Raw genomic sequence first — 18,296 nt, forward strand, 5'->3', positions numbered from 1 at the left:
ATAAAAAGTTATTTAGGCCGATATTCTTGTGCAATCTAATTGCAAAGAGCCATGCATCCAATTGTAAGTAGATCGGCTAGGTTTGTTGACGTTTTGCAGGTATAATAGCCTAGGATACAGGCAGAGATTGCCAGTATTTCTATTACATGTATCAGATAATAAGGTGTGAATTTAGTGCCGAGTCATGTGTACAAAACTCCATTCCTGAATTTGCAAGTCGCTTCAAGTTTTATTCTCAGTGCATTGGACAAGAAACTCGAGCCTCATCACTGTCTCTGTGTGCTCAATGTTGCAAGCAGATGCCGATGCCTTCGTGAAAAGGCACTCAAAGAAGCATTACCACAATAATTACATTTGGAAACAGGCGACTGCGTTTACCGTTACCTTGCTAAAATAGTGTTTTATATTCGTTTGATAATGTCTTTGGGCAATGAGTCGGGATTTTCAAGTGAGGAGGTTCTTAACGTTCGCTTCCCACTCCACCGGGCGTGCAGGGATGGAGATATCGGTGCGTTGTGCTCGCTTCTTCAATGCACCTCAAACCCGGCGGATTTAGCCGTGGAGGACTCTTTCTACGGCTGGACACCCATACATTGGGCTGCTCATTTTGGAAAGGTAATGGGATTTTTTTTTATTACCAAGAAATGAAAAGGCCGAGGCACAGAGTTTCTAACCATCTTTGGCCGAGGTTTCCAGCTGCCATTTTAAGACAGACTGACCGCGACTGAATTATAAATATTTAGGTAACGTTAGCTAGCTCGCCCTTGATCATGACTCTTTAGTTCCATTAGATTACACAAGTCATTGGACGAAGGCGTCTTCAGGGGGAGTTTTAAGGTCCCTCCCTGACACGGTTCGGTCTGAACATTAACATGTGTCGCATGCTGCCCGGTTTTGGAAGCATAAGGACCATATCATTCATATCAGCCAGAAATAACAATTTGATACACACCTTGATAACGTGTTCCCACACGGCCATATCTCCATGTTACAGCGCTTGTTTACGGACAACAGATGGAAGCCAAGAGGTGACCACCTGTACTAATTAGCTATCTAGCATGCTCCGAACACCTGTGTGTAGGTTTAACTCGGGAAGTGTCGTTTCTTTGATATGTGCAAAACTGCTACAGTAAGTGTCGTTTTATTTGAATTATTTTTTTTATCACTGATGAAAAATAAGGGCCATATGCTTCGAAAGCCATATTGCAAGCTATGATTATTAGACGTTTCTAAACGTTAAAACAGCTTCGGGATTGTAGTTCACACGAGGCAGTCATGGGCGAAGCTAATGGCTGAACTGTAGGGAGAAGGCAGAATGTGTCAAATTGTGTAATGATTTACATTGGGACTGTTTAAAATGAACAAGACCATCACTGAACGTCTTTCAGCCGGTTACAGTGTGGCGGGCTCGATTGTTTATTGGTTGCGTTGGAAAACCAATAACCTGTAATGCGCCAAAAGGCAGTTTGTAAGCACACTGGACTCCTTCCCATGTGCAAGTGTATACATTAACATTGTAAACAACTCAACCGAAGGACGGGGTGAGCTCCTGTCCAGCCTACCTGATTGTTTAACTAGGAGGAACATTATAAAGCCATGTTTTTAATTTTTATTTATTTAACATTTTATTTAACTAAATAAGTCAGTTAAGAACAACTTCTTATTTACAATACCGGCCAAACCCGGACGACGCTGGGCCAATTGTGCGCCGCCCTATGGGACTCCCAATCTCTGCCGGTTGTGATACAGCCTGGATTCGAACCAGGGTGTCCAGTGACACCTCTAGCACTGAGACGCAGTGCTTTAGACCGCTGTGCAAATCAGCCTCATCACTGACTGGATGCTGATCGATTTGAGAGAGAAGTGAAAGTACAATAGCTACACTGTATAAACGGTCAATCTATTTTAAGCACACACTGAGAACAACACATTCTGCCCTCTCTATTTCCCTGTCCCTGCCTGGTTAGTGACAGTATGCTAGCTCAGCCTCAGGCATTTACTAAAATCGAGTCATCCGTTGACTCTCTGTGCTGCTGAGTTAGTATTCACACTGTTACTGTATCCTGTTACTGTTAGAGCAGGGTTTTACAAATAGCCCGAGGCATGGTCTGCATGACTCAATGACTGAACACAAGGCAGTTTGTGGTTGTGAGAAGCATAGTTTTTATGATCATCACAAGTGATTAAACTAACTTGCACACACACAATATACAAACAAAATGGAGCATGGTCAACTTCGAGGTTACATCCTTGTCTAATAAATGTCCTGCTACAGCACTGTTGCTACTGCTGCAAAAACATATGGTTGATCAAGCGACTCCCACGGAGGGTCAGACTGTATTTGCATAGGGTTATGGAAAGCCCCCCCCCCCAAACTGCGCCATGAATTACCTGCACCACCTATTGCGATGTGCCTTCTAACTAAATCAGGTGTTAAATGAGGTGAAAAGGAGACTGCAGTGGCACTTTAAATCACACCTCACTCTTGCAGAAATCAACATTTGACATGTCAAATAGTTTGAATAAAAAAATTAAAAACACCCTTTATAGGTTGGTTTAACACTAAGTGAGGTGGTAGGTCCCACGAGGCTGTTGGTAGAGTATGGTGCTTGCAACACTAGGGTTGTGGGTTCGATTCCCACGAGGGACCAGTGCAAAAATGTTTGTACTCACTCTGGATAAGATGCATTACACAAATGTAATATAGTTATTTGGGTCTGATTTAGGCTTTGGCGGTATACCATATACCGGAGTATTTGGAAATAACCACAAATGGTTTTTCAATACCATTAACAATTTCTTTTTTTTTATACATTTGAATGTTGTAGCTACTTTTTAAGTAAATACCTGCAGTCAACTTGTGCAATATGTTAGGAGATAAAGAAGATTGCCTTCTTCATTTCACCTGTCACAATTTTTCATTATGAAGCATAACGGTAGTACCCGTTCACGTGGTGTTTGTTTACAAGCACAACAATGAGAGACCGGAGCCTTGTGAGTCACTCGCTGTTGTGCAGCACGAGCCAGGTGGTCTAGTTACAGTGTGGAATTCACAACTAAATGTTTGCCAGCTAAGATTTGTTATAACTATTAAGTTAACTGTCTAAAGTTTGCTAAATGCTCTGCAGTTGTGCATTTGGTGTGCTAAATTAGTAGCTAGTTAGCTATCTAGCTAAGTGGTTAGCGTCTTTGAAAATCAAGCTTCGCTTGCCAGTAACAGCAGAGAATCGCCTCGTGGATCAAGAGTCTTGCATGTACTTGTTAGCATTGCTAACCTTGGGATTACAAAGGCTCAGTGGTGTTTGAAAATAGCGCCCCTTGTGTTCAGTGGCGGTATTATCAAATATCCATGTATGGCTGAAGGTCAGTATGAAGGTATGACAATCTGGATACCACCCCAGCCTAGTGTGATTTGTACCGGTTGTAAAATAACCGCAGGGAGGTATTTGATTACAGGAAATACTGATACTGTAGGCCTTTTGTATTTCTCCACTATACTGTTTTGCTTGATGGCCTGTGGATTTCCTCACAGCAGGACAGACACAGCAGGGGGCTTTGACACACTGTATTATGTGTGTGTATATATATATATATATATATTTGAAATTTGTGGAGTGGTTGAAAAACAAGTTTTAATGACTTCAACCTAAGTGTATGTAAACTTATATATATATATATATATATATAAATATAGTTTACATACACTTAGGTTGAAGTCATTAAAACTTGTTTTTCAACCACTCCACAAATTTCTTGTTAACAAACTATAGTTTTGGCAAGTCTGTTAGGACATCTACTTTGTGCATGACACAAGTCATTTTTCCAACAATTGTTTACAGACAGATTATTTCACTTATAATTTACTGAATCACAATTCCAGTGGGTCAGAAGTTTACATACACTAAGTTGACTGTGCCTTTACGCAGCTTGGAAATTCCAGAAAAATATGTCATGGCTTTAGAAGCTTCTCATAGGCTAATTTACATAATTTGAGTCAATTGGAGATGTACCTGTGGATGTATTTCAAGGCCTACCTTCAAACTCAGTGCCTCTTTGCTTGACATTGTGGGAAAATCAAAAGAAATCAGCCAAGACCTCAGAAAAAAAATTGTTGTCCTCCACAAGTCTGGTTCATCCTTTGGAGATATTTCTAATCGCGTGAAGGTACCACGTTCATCTGTACAAACAATAGTACGCAAGTATAAACACCATGGGACCACGCAGCCGCCATATCGCTCAGGAAGGAGACGTGTGCTGTCTCCTGGAGATGAATGTACTTTGGTGCGAAAAGTGAAAATCAATCCTAGAACAACAGCAAAGGACCTTGTGAAGATGCTGGAGGAAACGGGTACAAAAGTATCTATATCCACAGTAAAACGAGTCCTATAACGACATAACCTGAACGGCCGCTCAGCAAGGAAGAAGCCACTGCTCCAAAACCGCCATAAAAAAGCCAGACTACGGTTTGCAACTGCACATGGGGACGTAGATCGTACTTTTTGGAGAAATGTCCTTTGGTCTGATGAAAAAAAAATAGAACTGTTTGGTCATAATGACCATCGTTATGTTTGGAGGAAAAAGGGGGAGGCTTGCAAGCTGAAGAAAACCATCCCAACTGTGTAGCATGGGGGTGGCAGCATCATGTTGTGGGGGTGCTTTGCTGCAGGAGCACGTCACAAGATCGATGGCATCATGAGGCAGGGAAATTATGTGAATATATTGAAGTACCATCTGAAGACATCAGTCAAGAAGTTTAAGCTTGGTCATAAATGGGTTTTCCAAGTGGACAATGACCCCAAGCATACTTCCGAAGTTGTGGCAAAATGTCTTAAGGACAACAAAGTCAGGGTATTGGAGTGGCCATCACGAAGCCCTGACCGCAATCCTATAGAAAATTTGTGGGCAGAACTGAAAAGGTGTGTGCGACCAAGGAGGCCTACAAACCTGACTCAGTTACACCAGCTCTGTCAGGAGGAACAGGCCTAAATTCACCCAACTTATTGTGGGAAGCTTGTGGAAGGCTACCTGAAACGTTTGACCAAAGTTAAACAATTTAAAGGCAATGCTACCAAATACTAATTGAGTGTATGTAAACTTCTGACCCACTAGGAATGTGATGAAAGAAATAAAAGCTGAAATAAATCATTCTCTCTACTATTATTCTGACATTTTACATTCTTAAAATAAAGTGCTGATCCTAATTGACCTAGGACTGAGAATCTGTACTAGGATTAAATGTCAAGAATTGTGAAAAACTGAGTTTAAATGTATTTGGCTAAGGTGTATGTAAACTTCTGACTTCAACTGTGTGTGTTTATAACTGTATATATTTCTGTCTCTTCTCAGTTGGAGTGTGTGATGCGTCTGGTGCAGGTGGGCTGTGGAGTCAACGCAGTAACCACAAGGTTTGCTCAGACACCCACTCACATCGCTGCGTTTGGGGGCCACCCAGAATGCCTGCTTTGGCTGCTGCAAGCTGGCGCCGACATCAACAGACAGGTACAGTGCACATGGATGCATACACCTACCCACACACACACAGTAGGAAAAGGGGAACAGACATAGTAAAAATGACAGCATCCAGTGTTTGTGAGAGAGGCTGAGCTCAGACTGATCCAATCAAAGGGATCATCCTGGCTTTGGGCCACCTGACCCTTGACCCATCTGAATTGGTACCAGTTACACATTTAGATTGAATGTACATTACCAGTCAAAAGTTTGGACACACCTACTCATTCAAGGGTTCTATGCTTTATCTTGGCCAGGTCGCAGTTGCAAATGAGAACTTGTTCTCAACTAGCCTACCTGGTTAAATAAAGGTGAAATAAAATAAATAAATACCGTTTTTTTTCTTTATTTTTACTATTTTCGACATTGTAGAATAATAGTGAAGACATCAAAACTATGAAATAACACATGGAATCATGTAGTAACCCAAAAAAGTTAAACAAATCCAAATATATTTGAGATTCTTCAAAGTAGCCACACTTTGCCTTGACAGCTTTGTACACTCTTGGCATTCTCTCAACCAGCTTCACCTGGAATGCTTTCCCAACAGTCTTAAAGGAGTACCCACATGCAGAGCACTTGTTGGCTGTTTTTTTTTTTCACTCTGCGGTCCCCAACCTCAATGCTCATCTCAAACCATCTCAATTGGGTTGAGGTCGGGTGATTGTGGATGCCAGGTCATCTGATGCAGCACTCCATCACTCTCCTTCTTGGTCAAATAGACCTTACACAGCCTAGAGGTGTGTTGCGTCAAACCACATAGGCTGGTATCGCTGCAGAATGCTGTGATAGCCATGCTGGTTAAGTGTGCCTTGAATTCTAAATAAATCACAGACAGTGTCAACAGCAAAGCACCTCCTTCAGGCTTCACAGTGGGAACCACACATGCAGAGATCATCCGTTCACCTACTCTGCATCTCACAAAGACACGGCGGTTGGAATCCAAAAATCTCAAATTTGGACACATCAGACTAAAGGACAGATTTCCACCGGCCTAATGTCCATTGCTCGTGTTTTTTTGGCCCAAGCAAGTCTCTTCTTATTGGTGTCCTTCAGTAGTGGTTTCTTTGCAGCAATTCAACCATGAAGGCCTGACTCAGTCTCCTCTGAACAGTTGATGTTGAGATGTGTCTGTTACTTGAACTCTGTGAAGCATTTATTTGGGCTGCAATTTCTGAGGCTGGTAACTAATGAACTTATCCTCTGCAGCAGAGGAAACTGGGTCTTTCCTGTGGCGGTCCTTATGAGAGCCAGTTTCATCATAGAGCTTGATTGTTTTTTGCGACTGCACTTGAAGACATTTTCGAAGTTCTAGAAATGTTCTGGATTGACTGACCTTCATGTCTTAAAGTAATGATGGACTGTCGTTTCTCTTTGCTTATTTGAGCTGTTCTTGCCATAATATGGACTTGGTCTTTTACCAAATCTTCTGTATACCACCCCTACCTTGTCACAACACAACTGATTTGCTCAAACGCATTAAGAAGGAAAGAAATTCCACAAATGTAACTTTTTTTAACAAGGTTACACCTGTTAATTGAGGTGCATTCCAGGTGACTACCTCATGAAGCTGGTTGAGAGAATGCCAAGAGTGTGCAAAGCTGTCATCAAGACAAAGGGTGGCTACTTTGAAGAATGTCAAATATACACTTATTTTGGTTACTGCGTGATTCCGTATGTGTTATTTCATAGTTTTGATTATGATTAATAATTAATATTCTACAATGTAGAAAATAGTAAAAATAAAGAAAAACCTTTGAATGAGTAGGTGTCCAAACTTTTGACTGGTACTGTATGTTATGAGGAAAGATTTCCATTCTGTTTTGTGGCTATGGTTGTTATTACATCTATAAAACCTCCTCAACCCCGTGTGTGTTACGAGCCCCAGCCAGCCTGCTTTTATCTCCATGCTGTTGGATTTAATGACTGACAGAAAACCACAATCTACATATGAAAAGACAATATTGTTTTTATTTAGACTTGATGTCATTGGTGTTTTGTGTGTTTTTCTGACATGTTCTTTTGCTTACGCTCCTGTCTTGTGTGCACACATTTTCACTGACCATCTGATGCTTCACTGCACCACTCAGAGACATCTGAATAGTAGGTCATGATGGCATAACTCCTACCTCTTCTCTTGGCTTGCTGCAGCATGTCACTTATTTCTAATAGAGCTTTAATACAGCTTACATAAAAAAAATCAACACCCATTTCAAAAATAGCCATACAGTTTCCCCTCCATTAAACCCATCACCCTCTTTTAACCCCTCGCTTGTATGGATTGAATAGAGCCACCCAGGGATGAGGTGCAGGGTGGGTCACCACTACAGCATGTCAAATGGCCTACATTCTCTGGATGTGAAGAACAGTGGTTATGGATGGAGGGATTTGTTGGAAAAACACTCAATCTCTCTCTACCACTCTTTCAGCACCTCCCTCACTTTCTCTCTCGTGGAGGAGGGATCTATTTTTTTTTGCTAGCTCTTGCCACAGCCTTCTACATCTCTCTCTCTCTCTCTCTCTACTGCAATATCTTTCTCTCATGCTTGATACTCTACAGCCATGTGGTCGGCTGTGCAGCTGGGGTGAAGAGTTCACTCTGCCTCTGGAGAACTTTACCCTGGTGTCTGGCAGATCTCACCAGACACTGCTCTAAGGGAAATGAGAGGGGGGAGGCTAACCTGCTGCATATTATTGCAGCACAAGAAACCAATGTAAGCAACTGCTTCAGTTTGTGTAAATACAGTGTGTAACATATTTCTTTCTCTTTCCTTCTCTTTCTCTATAACCTCCCTCTCTCTTTCTCAGGACTATGTGGGTGAGACACCCATCCATAAGGCTGCCCGTGCAGGCAGTTTGGACTGTGTCAACGCTCTCCTGATTCAGGGGGCGAAAGCTGAGTAAGTCGTGCTACTGCACCCCTTGTGTGCTCTGTCTTCCCCTCACTGTAACACCCAAAATCTCCTATACCTACACATTTACAAGAGGACTCAATCAAAACCCGAACAAGCTGTGCTTTTTTTAGGACAGTTGACACTGCTCCATGTTCAAACTGTGGAAATTGGTGTGGATTTTTCGGGAATGGTTCATAGGTTCTCTGGACAGATAATGAGGTATAATGACTGCATAGGGACTACCAGTGGAATAACCTATGTTCTTACCCTGTAACAAGTTATTTATGTGCAGATATGCTGTGTTTAGAACCTTTTTTTAGGTTCAAAACTTGATTAACAAAGGTAAGAAATATAGCTGCCTGTACTTAGACTTTGTTACAAGGTAATTACATGAGTTATACCCTTACAGTTAGTAGTTACCCTGAAATTACGCCTATGAAAAAGTAATGTGTTGTTGAGATTTCCTCCTCTGTGTGAGTCCTGTTACTGTAGCAACCAGACAAGGAAATCAGAACAACATGTCTTTGGAAGGATGGAGAACAATAATACAATTCCTGATAAATTCATGCTGAATCCCAACATGTTGCGCCGCAATCTGTTGCTGTTCCTCAATTTGGGCCATCTGACGTTGGAACATTCCCTACTCCAAGGGATTCTAACTCTATTCCTGGAGAGGTACTGGAGGGTGCAGGCTTTTGTTCCAGACCTGTAATCACACCTGACTCAATTAATCATGGTCTTCTGTTTGGACAATGATTACCCGAACCGAATGTGTGTGTTCAGGGCTGGAACAAAAGCCTACATACCCAGTAGCTCTTCCGGACCAGGGTTGAATACCTTAGTCTATAAATTGGTGTGTGAGAATCTCTCCCTCCTGCACTAGACAGTCTGAACATGGAGCAGTGTCTTTTTCAGGGGGAAATATTTGTGATACCTCTATTGTTTTTGGTGGAGATCTCCTGCAAATGTGACCCAGGTTGATAAGCTTTACCATCTGGAAATTATTTTGATGTTATGTTTTAACTGTAGATGATTATTTGTAGAATTAATAGAGCATTACTTTCTCTTTGTTCACGTTTGCTTTGGTAAGTGTTTTTCTATAGCTGTAGTGCCTGACCAAATGCACATTTCCTCATTACGAACGTGAAGAGGAGAAACGGACAATTTCTGGTAGATTTGAACAAAATGGAGGTAAAATGTGTTTTTTAAATCCTTTTTACTTGCTTGGAGATGACACTGAAAACACATCAAATGATGTCCCAAAACCCCTTAATGAGTTTCTGTCCTCGTTGAACCAAACAATGTGAAAGGATTGGATCGTTTAAACTTTTAGGCAATGTGGCAGAAACGCCACATAACAAACTGGTTTCACCTATCCAGTCCTTTTCTGACCATTTGTCATAAATGAAAAAACATCTAGTTGAGAAGTTGTTAACCATATCAGGATGTAGCCAGCCTAGTCTCCCATCACTGCAAAGGGCTGGTACGGTGCATGCAGGTAAATGGCGAGCGAGAGATATGGACAGGGAGCGAAGAGAGACACACTGACAAAAAAGTATGAATACTGTAGCGTTAATTACCCCCATTTGTTCTTGTCAGCAGATTGGTTAAAACGTTAAATGCATAACCCAAGAGAAATGTGCAACCTTTCTTAATAGAGAATACAATTATATGCTGTGCAGCAGCTCCTATGATCCGAACAAAGGATAGACGCTGTTGCCATTTGAAAAAGGCTTGTTTGGTGATAAGACAACACACAGATAAACTACTCCAGCCGTTCAGCGCAGGTGCCCAAAGTTCCAGAAAGCTGATAAGTCGTTTACCTCATGTGAACTACAGACCTCACCCTAGACGACGCCTGTGTTTTTAGTTTAGCCATATATTAGGTTAGCATAACTCCAGAACGAACCATGAAATAATTATCGTTAACACCAAACGTTCTTAATCTCTCACACCCTCAGTATGTTTTCCAGAGACTCTAATAAGTGGACAAATACAGAAACATACAACCTGCCAGTCCTGTTTTGTGTTTTGATTGATTGCATTTGATATACCTGAGAGGAATTGGACTATGACGTAATACTTGCATAATCCCTCAGAACTAGCACAACTTGAAAGGTCTGTGTTTGACATGATTAAAATAGATACAGATGAAGCTCTGCTCGCCATACTGTGGATGTGCTTCTAAAAGCGCTCTCCGTGCCAGCTATTTTATCTCCTTGCAAGTAAATGGGTTCATATTGTGATCTGAAACAAAAGTGCCCAATCAAATGTTTTGTAGAGGGTAGGCTATATCTGCAGTTTCCCACAGATGACGAAACAGTCTCAAAGAGGGGAGAGATTATTTTAGAAGGCATGGTATAACACTGATGGATTTTTAATATAGGCCTACATTTGCTCTGCTGTCAATTATTCTGTGAGTTAGACGCTGCCTAATCTCAGTTAACCCAGAACGAATGTCTTGCGTAATTGGTCAGATGCTCAATGAAGTTCTGGGTCCATACAGTGCTTTTGGAAAGTATTCAGGCCCCTTCACTTTTTCCACAGTTTGTTACGTTACGTCCTTTTTCTAAATAATACCCCAAAATGACAAAGCCAAATTTTTTGGGGACATTTGCTAATTTATTACAAATAAAAAAACAAATACCTTATTTACCTAAGTTTTCAGACCCTTTGCTATGAGACTCAGTTGAGCTCAGGTCAATCTTGTTTCCATTGATGGTCCTTGATGTTTCTACAACTTGATTGTAGTCCACCTGTGGTAAATTCAATTGATTGAACAGGATTTGGAAAGACACACACCTGTCTATATAAGATCCCACAGTTAACAGGGCATGTCAGTGCAAAAAGCATGCCATAAGGTCGAAGGACTTGTCCGTAGGCGCTCCAGGACAGGATTGTGTCGAGGCCCAGATCTGGGGAAGGGTTCCTCAAGAACAGTGGCCTCCATCATTCTTAAATGGAGAAGTTTGGGACCACCAAGACTCTTCCTAGAGCTGGCCGCCCGGCAAAACTGAGCAATCGGGGGAGAAGGGCCTTGGTCAGGGAGGAGACCAAGAACCAGATGGTCACTCTGACAGAGCTCCAGATTTTCTCTGTGGAGATGGGAGAACCTTCCAGAAGGACAACCATCTCTGCAGGACTTCACCAATCAGGCCCTTATGGTAGAGTGGCCAGACGGAAGCCACTCCTCAGTAAAAGGCACATCCCGCTTGGAGTTTGCCAAAAAGCACCTAAAGGACTCTGACCATGAGAAATAAGATATAACTCTTTGCCCTGAATGCCAAGCATCAAGTCTGGAGGAAATCTGGCACCATCCCGACAGTGAAGCTTGGTGGTGGCAGCATCATGCTGTGGGGATGTTTATCAGCGGCAGGGACTGGGAGACTAGTCAGGATCGAGGGAAAGATGAATGGAGCAAAGTACAGAGCTCCTTGATTAAAACCTGCTCCAAAGCACTCAGGACCTCAGACTGGGGCGAAGGTTCTCCTTCCAACAGGACAACGACCCAAAGCACACAGCCAAGACAACGCAGGAGTGGCTTCGGAACAAGTCTGTGAATGTGCTTGAGTGGCCCAGCCAGAGCCCGGACTTGAACCCGATCGAACGTCTCTGGAGAGACCTGAAAATAGCTGTGCAGCGACGCTCCCCATCCAACCTGACAGAGCTTGAGAGGATCTGCAGAGGAGAATGGGAGAAACTCCCCAAATACAGGTGTGCCAAGCTTGTAGCGTCATACCCAAGAAGACTCAATGCTGTAATCGCTGTCAAAAGTGTTTGAACAAAGTACTGAGTAAAGAGTAAATATTTCAGCTTTTTTTCCTAAAGTTGTTTTTGCCTTGTCATTATGGGATATTGTGTGTAGATTGATAAGGGGTAAACAATTATTTAATCAATTTCAGAATAAGGCTTTAACGTAACAATGTGGAAGAAGTCAAGGGGTCTGAATGCACTGTAAGTACTGAAAGTTAGTGCATATATTTAGTCAAGGTCACCACCATGCCCTGCAAATAGGGCTTTACCAACAGTTTTAGGGTGCTCCTCATTGTATGACCAAGTGCCATCGTGTTTAGGTAGACAGAGATACTAGAACCATTAACTTCTACAAGAGCAGTATTGAAACCTTGACAAATGCACATCTGTTAGCGTGGGCAAGACACATTGTTGACAGCAGACCGCAGACACTGCCTCAATTTGACAGGGATCTAATTATTTCACAGCGTATTTTAAATTAGTTACTAAATGATAATCATTGTCTGTTTAAATTGATTATAAATTTTATGTCTCAACGACAAATTGCTCACAAACATGCATAGTCCGATTCTCTCAAGGGAATGTTATTGCTCCCCAAAATTCTTAGCAAGTGTTGGAAGGATTCACCCTGAAGGATAGTTCAACATTTAAGGCAGAAATAGGTGTTTTAGTTACAGTACCCTCTTCGTGTCATCTGTGGGACAACCTGTAGCCTATACCTTTTTCATCTGTCCATTAAAACCCCAACGCACACACCTTAAACCAGAAACACCAGTGAGTTTATATGCCATGTTTGTATTTTAATTTCTAACACTACCTGGGTTTACTATATAACTTTTACAAGAACCTTTCTGATCAGGAAGAAACTACTTTTATTGCCAGGGAGAAACAGAAATCAGCATGACACTGTAGCACTTGAGAATTTGAGTTCTACATCCCTGAGCTAGTGAAATGTAATCTCTCTTTCAGGTGACTATAGGGTACTCTACTCCTTATTTCAGCTGACATACAGTGAGTTTTGCCATACTTCATTGAGGTGACGTGTATTTTAGTTTCTGGCAGGCACTATGACAATTTTTATGATTCTCAATTCTCATGTAGAGTTGCAAGCTAACCAAACGTGGTATAAATTATAGTCATACAAACCCAAATTCCAACAAGCATTGTAGAACAGATTTGGACAATATTGTTATGGTAATATTGTTAACCCAGGTTAAAAAAAGGGAAAACGCTTTGTATTGGGTTAAGGGGTTGATGGTCTATGGCATTTAAAATCACTGGTGACAATTTCAGTGGGGGGGAAAAATGACTTCTAGATTATTTTTATTCTATTCATTATGATGAAATGTGCATATGGTTGCTAGCCTCTGAAAAATTTTGAAAGCTGTTTGTTTTTCCCTAAAGGTCCTAGAAATGCTACTGTGCAGCTGTTTGAGTTACTGTTTGATGTCACAATGTTGTTTCCTTTGACAGCTGTAGCTCATGTTGATTCTGATGGTCCACTATTCTAGAGTATGGAAGAAAAAGGCAAACTAGACAGGAGGCTCATGGCAACAGATTCTCATTTTTCTTTACTATACATTCTCAAATTCAAAAACATTACCCTGTCTAAACAGTGACGTATTAAGGAATTATAGGTGAAAATAAAATTATTTAAAGCCTTTTAAAAATATTATTGTTAGTCATGTCCATTTTTGTCCCCTGCAATCTTCTATTGCACTATGGTGCTTCAAAAGTCTAAAGGTTTTAACCAATAGCAAACAAGTTGTAAAATATAGGCTAATCCATATGAAACCAGCTTTTATTTTCTGCTTTCGAAAGACCACCTATAAGGGTAGGAAAAACTTTTGGATGGAGCCATTTTCTCCTGTGCTTAGGCAAGCAACCACTATCTGCTCTCAGTACCCAGAGGGAGCTGATAAAACTGCAATGGAAACACATTTGACCGGTGATTTCTATGTTTCTCCTGTGCTAAAGGCAGCTGTAGTTTGAGTAAATCTAGCCTAATAGTAATTGAAGCACCAGCCGGTTGTATGCAAAGAAGGCTAAACAAAATGTGCATATTGGTTTTATGAAGTATAACATTACTAAATCTCATTTTTTTAAATGTTCAGATGTTTACTTACTGGTAAATAAATGGCAGTGCTACATAAATGCGTTCAGCTTTAAATAGCTTCTACAAACAAGGTTGTTACTGGGCCTGTAGTTGACCAGCCAGCTCTAGCTACTGTAAACATAGTTCTTAGTTGCACAGACATTCCAATACGGACTGGTGCCATTTGTTCCAGGTTTCCGCAGCTGCTTCCTTTGAATTCTGGAAGTTATGTCTGTGCCAGGCAGATTAATATTTGTATGAATCATATGCCGCAATATTGCAATTTCCCACTGTTACCAACTATAAGTTTACCTTTTAAAATAATTTTCTGTAGAATAGGGAGAATATTGAACTATTAAATGCACCCAACCATTTTAAACCTGTTATCCTACTTTCAAAATACTTTGTCTAAGCTGCTGTCTGGTGTGACTGTCAGACAAACACACCACACATTCTTTGATGCTCTAGTAATGGATGCCTCCCGTACCAACCGCCACCATTAGCAAGGCACTCTGTTGTCACTGTTACATGGCACAGTTCCACAAGGATGATTCCATTCTGAGAATGTTCCCTTGTCTTTCCCTTCACTGTGACATTCACAATCGTTGAGCCAAAAGCATCTCCAGCATGTTACCGGACCCCATAGACTTCCAGTCATTGTGCTAACACTAGTTAGCAATCGTTCCAGAAACTACCTTCAACTTTCTTTAGACTGCACGTAGACACATATATAAAAATGGTATCCATGAGTTCATCTGACTCTGGGTAAGTAGAAAATAGAGGGCTTAATTCCCCAAATCTCAAACCATCCCTTTTAATGTATTCAGAGGTTGATATTTACTTCAAAATAATAACTAATATGGGTGAACTAAAATACTCTCAAACTTGCTTTTGTTCTTAATCAAACTGTGATTTGATCTGATATTCCTTGGTCAAACTCATCCCCCTGTTTCTGCTGCTGCACACACGTCATTCATAGTTCTAGTATCATCTCTCACTGTCATAAACAGACCTCTTTCTCACTTCTGAAGAGGACATTTCAAACTTTACCAATCACAGAAGTCGTCATCATGACTGATGTTGCGCTGGGTTTTTTTCTGCTTCGTCACTTTGCCCCAGTACTCTTTCCCTCCCGCTTTATGCCACTCTACTGGTCGTCGCTATGACCTAAACTTAGAATGACCTTCTCCTTGGACATTTGAGCTCTTGTCTGCTGCCAATTGCCCCCTTCCAGACTGACCTTTACCATTTAACTGACCAATACCGCTTCATTAATGTGCTACATGATTTTCTTCAGAGGCTAAGCAAATTAGGCTTCTCAAACCTCCACAACATGAAGTGCAGCTAGAATTGCTCCATCTTCAAGGGAAGTCAAGTATGTTGACCATAACCTTGATATAAATCAAATAAAATCTAATTTTGTTGGTCACATACACATATTTAGCAAATGTTATTGCGGGTGTAGCAAAATGATTGTGCTTAGAAGCAGAGCTGCCATATCTGTCTGCGTCATCTTATCACCCAGTATGTGTGATTTTAATTAAATATTTTCATTTTCTTCTGAAATCTCTGAAGCCATGGAGCATGTCCTTGTTGGTGGGTTTGTCCCTGAGCCATCTCAAATAGCCTTTCTGAAAGAGGATAATTTTCTAATAAAAAAATGATAGTTCAACCATCTATCATAGTGTTTTCTGCATCTCAAGACTCAAGTTCAACATATTAAGACGATGACCTATTTTGTTGTTGTTTGTCAGTGGCAGTACATTGACAAGGACCTTGGCCCATTATTCTGGACCGGTGCTTTTCTTGTGCCCTGATCATGTTGAATCATCCTGCACAAACCATGAATATCTCAGCCTGCATACTTACTCACAGAAGCTTGGTTGTGTTCTATCGTTGATTCAGTTATGTTTTTTTTCCTCCAACGTTTACACTACTGCCCTCTTTCCAGATCATTTACCCAATCTCTTGGTATCATTAATCACAGATATTCTTCAACAATACATACATGGAGCAGCAAGTGGTAACTTCCTTGTTAGGAAATTTCAGGTCAAACGTTCTGGTTTATTAAAATATATAAATGTATGGTTTTACGTCACCATCATAATAGGGCAATGAATATTTATTAGTGTTCGTTTCATTCAAATAGTTATCAATTTTTATTTTGGCGTGGGGAAAAAATAGCATCATTCACAATCAAAACCTTAAATATCTAGAAACATGCGTAGATCGTTTTGACCCTAAAACATCAAACTTCATTTAATTTCACTTTTGGATTCTCCTTTAGAATTTCTTGTCATGAGCCTCAAGCACTTTTAGGGTTTTACAATGAGCTACTCTAGGGGGTAAGCTCAGTAGATTAGTGAATAGAGAATCACTGGGTAGTGTAGTGGATAGAGAATAGTCCAGAGTAGAGCAGTCACTAGGGTCATACTATTTAACTGTATATAATGCTAACATTATAATGCTATAAATATTTTTGCTGTATAGAAGGACCTGTTCTGTTTTTGAATGTCACCTTCAGTATTAACCCATTTCTATGATATACCGTAAGATCTGTTTTGATTATCTGATCTTATGTCACATTTTCTCTTATGAAAGTGGCAATAAGAAGAGAGAAAAAATACTTAATAGAAAAACGTATGATCTCTTCTTTTTTTGTACTGTCAACAAATAAGACTCAGAAACCTCCACATCTCAATGTTTTGCAGCCATTGAATTCGAAATGACTTGATTTTTTCAAGTAATCCTAGAAAAGGGGGAGAATAGACACTGCAGAGTCTGCCCCGTTCCCTGGGATAGCCGTACTGTTGTGGCATTGAGTGTTCTCACTATCGCTTCCTATCTACAAACAAATCTGCAAACTGTTGAGGTATTTCATGCGGTGATTGGTTTTAATGCTAGGACATTTATGAATATCTTTTAAAAAGTTTGATTTCTTTAGACATGTTTAGACCTGCATGCTTTGCTTAATATTACCTGTCCCTGTATTTTATTTGTAAACTAACCATAGGACCCATTTTATGATTAGTGGTCTTTTAATTAGTCCTATGTAAGTTACAGGTCAGCATGATTTTTAGGATCTCTCTCAAAGGTGATAGGCTAGCAACAGAAGGCAGTGGTTGTGTGTTCACAACTGAAAAGCAAAGCATACCAGGCATTTAAAAGAGAAATTAACGCTTCCTTACTTACTATTCAGGTTTGGACATGGTCATCCTGTATTATAAACTGGGTGGTTCAAGCCCTGAATGCTGATTGGCTGAAAGCCGTGGTATATCAGACCGAATACCATGGGTATGACAAAACATTTATTTTTACTGCTCTAATTATGTTTATCAGTTCATAATAGCAATAAGGCACCTCGGGTTTGTGATATATGACCAATCTACCACGGCTAAGGGCTGTGTCCTAGCACTCTGCGTTGCGTCGTGTGAAGAACAGCCTTTAGCTGTGGTATATTGGCCGTATATCACACCACCTCGGGTCTTATTGCTTAATTATAGACCATTTCGAATCCAACAGGCTGATTCTTCAAGGTACTGTATTACCCTTTAGCATTCACACACACATGACGGGTCTCAATAACAGGACATGAGTGTGATTGCAGATATCATTGTGTTTCAAATAAAGTTGGCGTTCATTTACCGCTCTCTTCTCGACCTGAACTATGTATTCATCAGAAAATTTGCAGTTAAACAAAAAATCAAAATGGTTCACTTTGTAACTACAGGAACCAAATGGGAGAGGGTGGGAGATGGAATGTAGTCGGCTAGAATTCAGGGGAAGGAAGAGGGGGGAAATGCAAGGCCTCCCTTATCTAAGGGATTTGCCCTGAGCAAGCCGGTTAGCAGTCTATTGTTGTTCATGTCAGCTCTGGCGTGTCATTCGATTGGCTCCTGTACTGAGCTATGTGATGAGTTACGCCAGAGACAAAGAACCATAGCTGAAAACTTCAGAAGAGCTACAGGATCAAAAACCCACTTAGCTTAACTGAGTATGTTTTTACGTTTCTATTGGACATTCATCATTAGTAGGCACATTTACAA

General features: G+C 40.8%; 1 protein-coding gene across 2 annotated transcripts in view; it reads left to right on the forward strand.

The window, feature by feature from the left end:
- Positions 1–221: 221 nt before the first annotated feature.
- The window catches only part of LOC106582137 (ankyrin repeat domain-containing protein 10), a 34,588-nt gene continuing 16,513 nt past the window's right edge, over positions 222–18,296 (forward strand). Inside the window, exons 1-3 of one of the 2 annotated variants that reach the window (XM_014164906.2) lie at positions 222–615; positions 5,347–5,499; positions 8,317–8,408. In XM_014164906.2, coding sequence (XP_014020381.1) covers positions 418–615; positions 5,347–5,499; positions 8,317–8,408 — 443 coding nt within the window. In that variant the 5' untranslated portion in view covers positions 222–417. Of the gene's footprint in view, positions 616–850; positions 1,130–5,346; positions 5,500–8,316; positions 8,409–18,296 lie in introns of those variants that run through there. The other variant, XM_014164907.2, reaches the window with a different exon arrangement.

The sequence above is a fragment of the Salmo salar genome, chromosome ssa21, assembly GCF_905237065.1.
Source record: "Salmo salar chromosome ssa21, Ssal_v3.1, whole genome shotgun sequence".
Classification (NCBI taxonomy): Eukaryota; Metazoa; Chordata; class Actinopteri; order Salmoniformes; family Salmonidae; genus Salmo; species Salmo salar.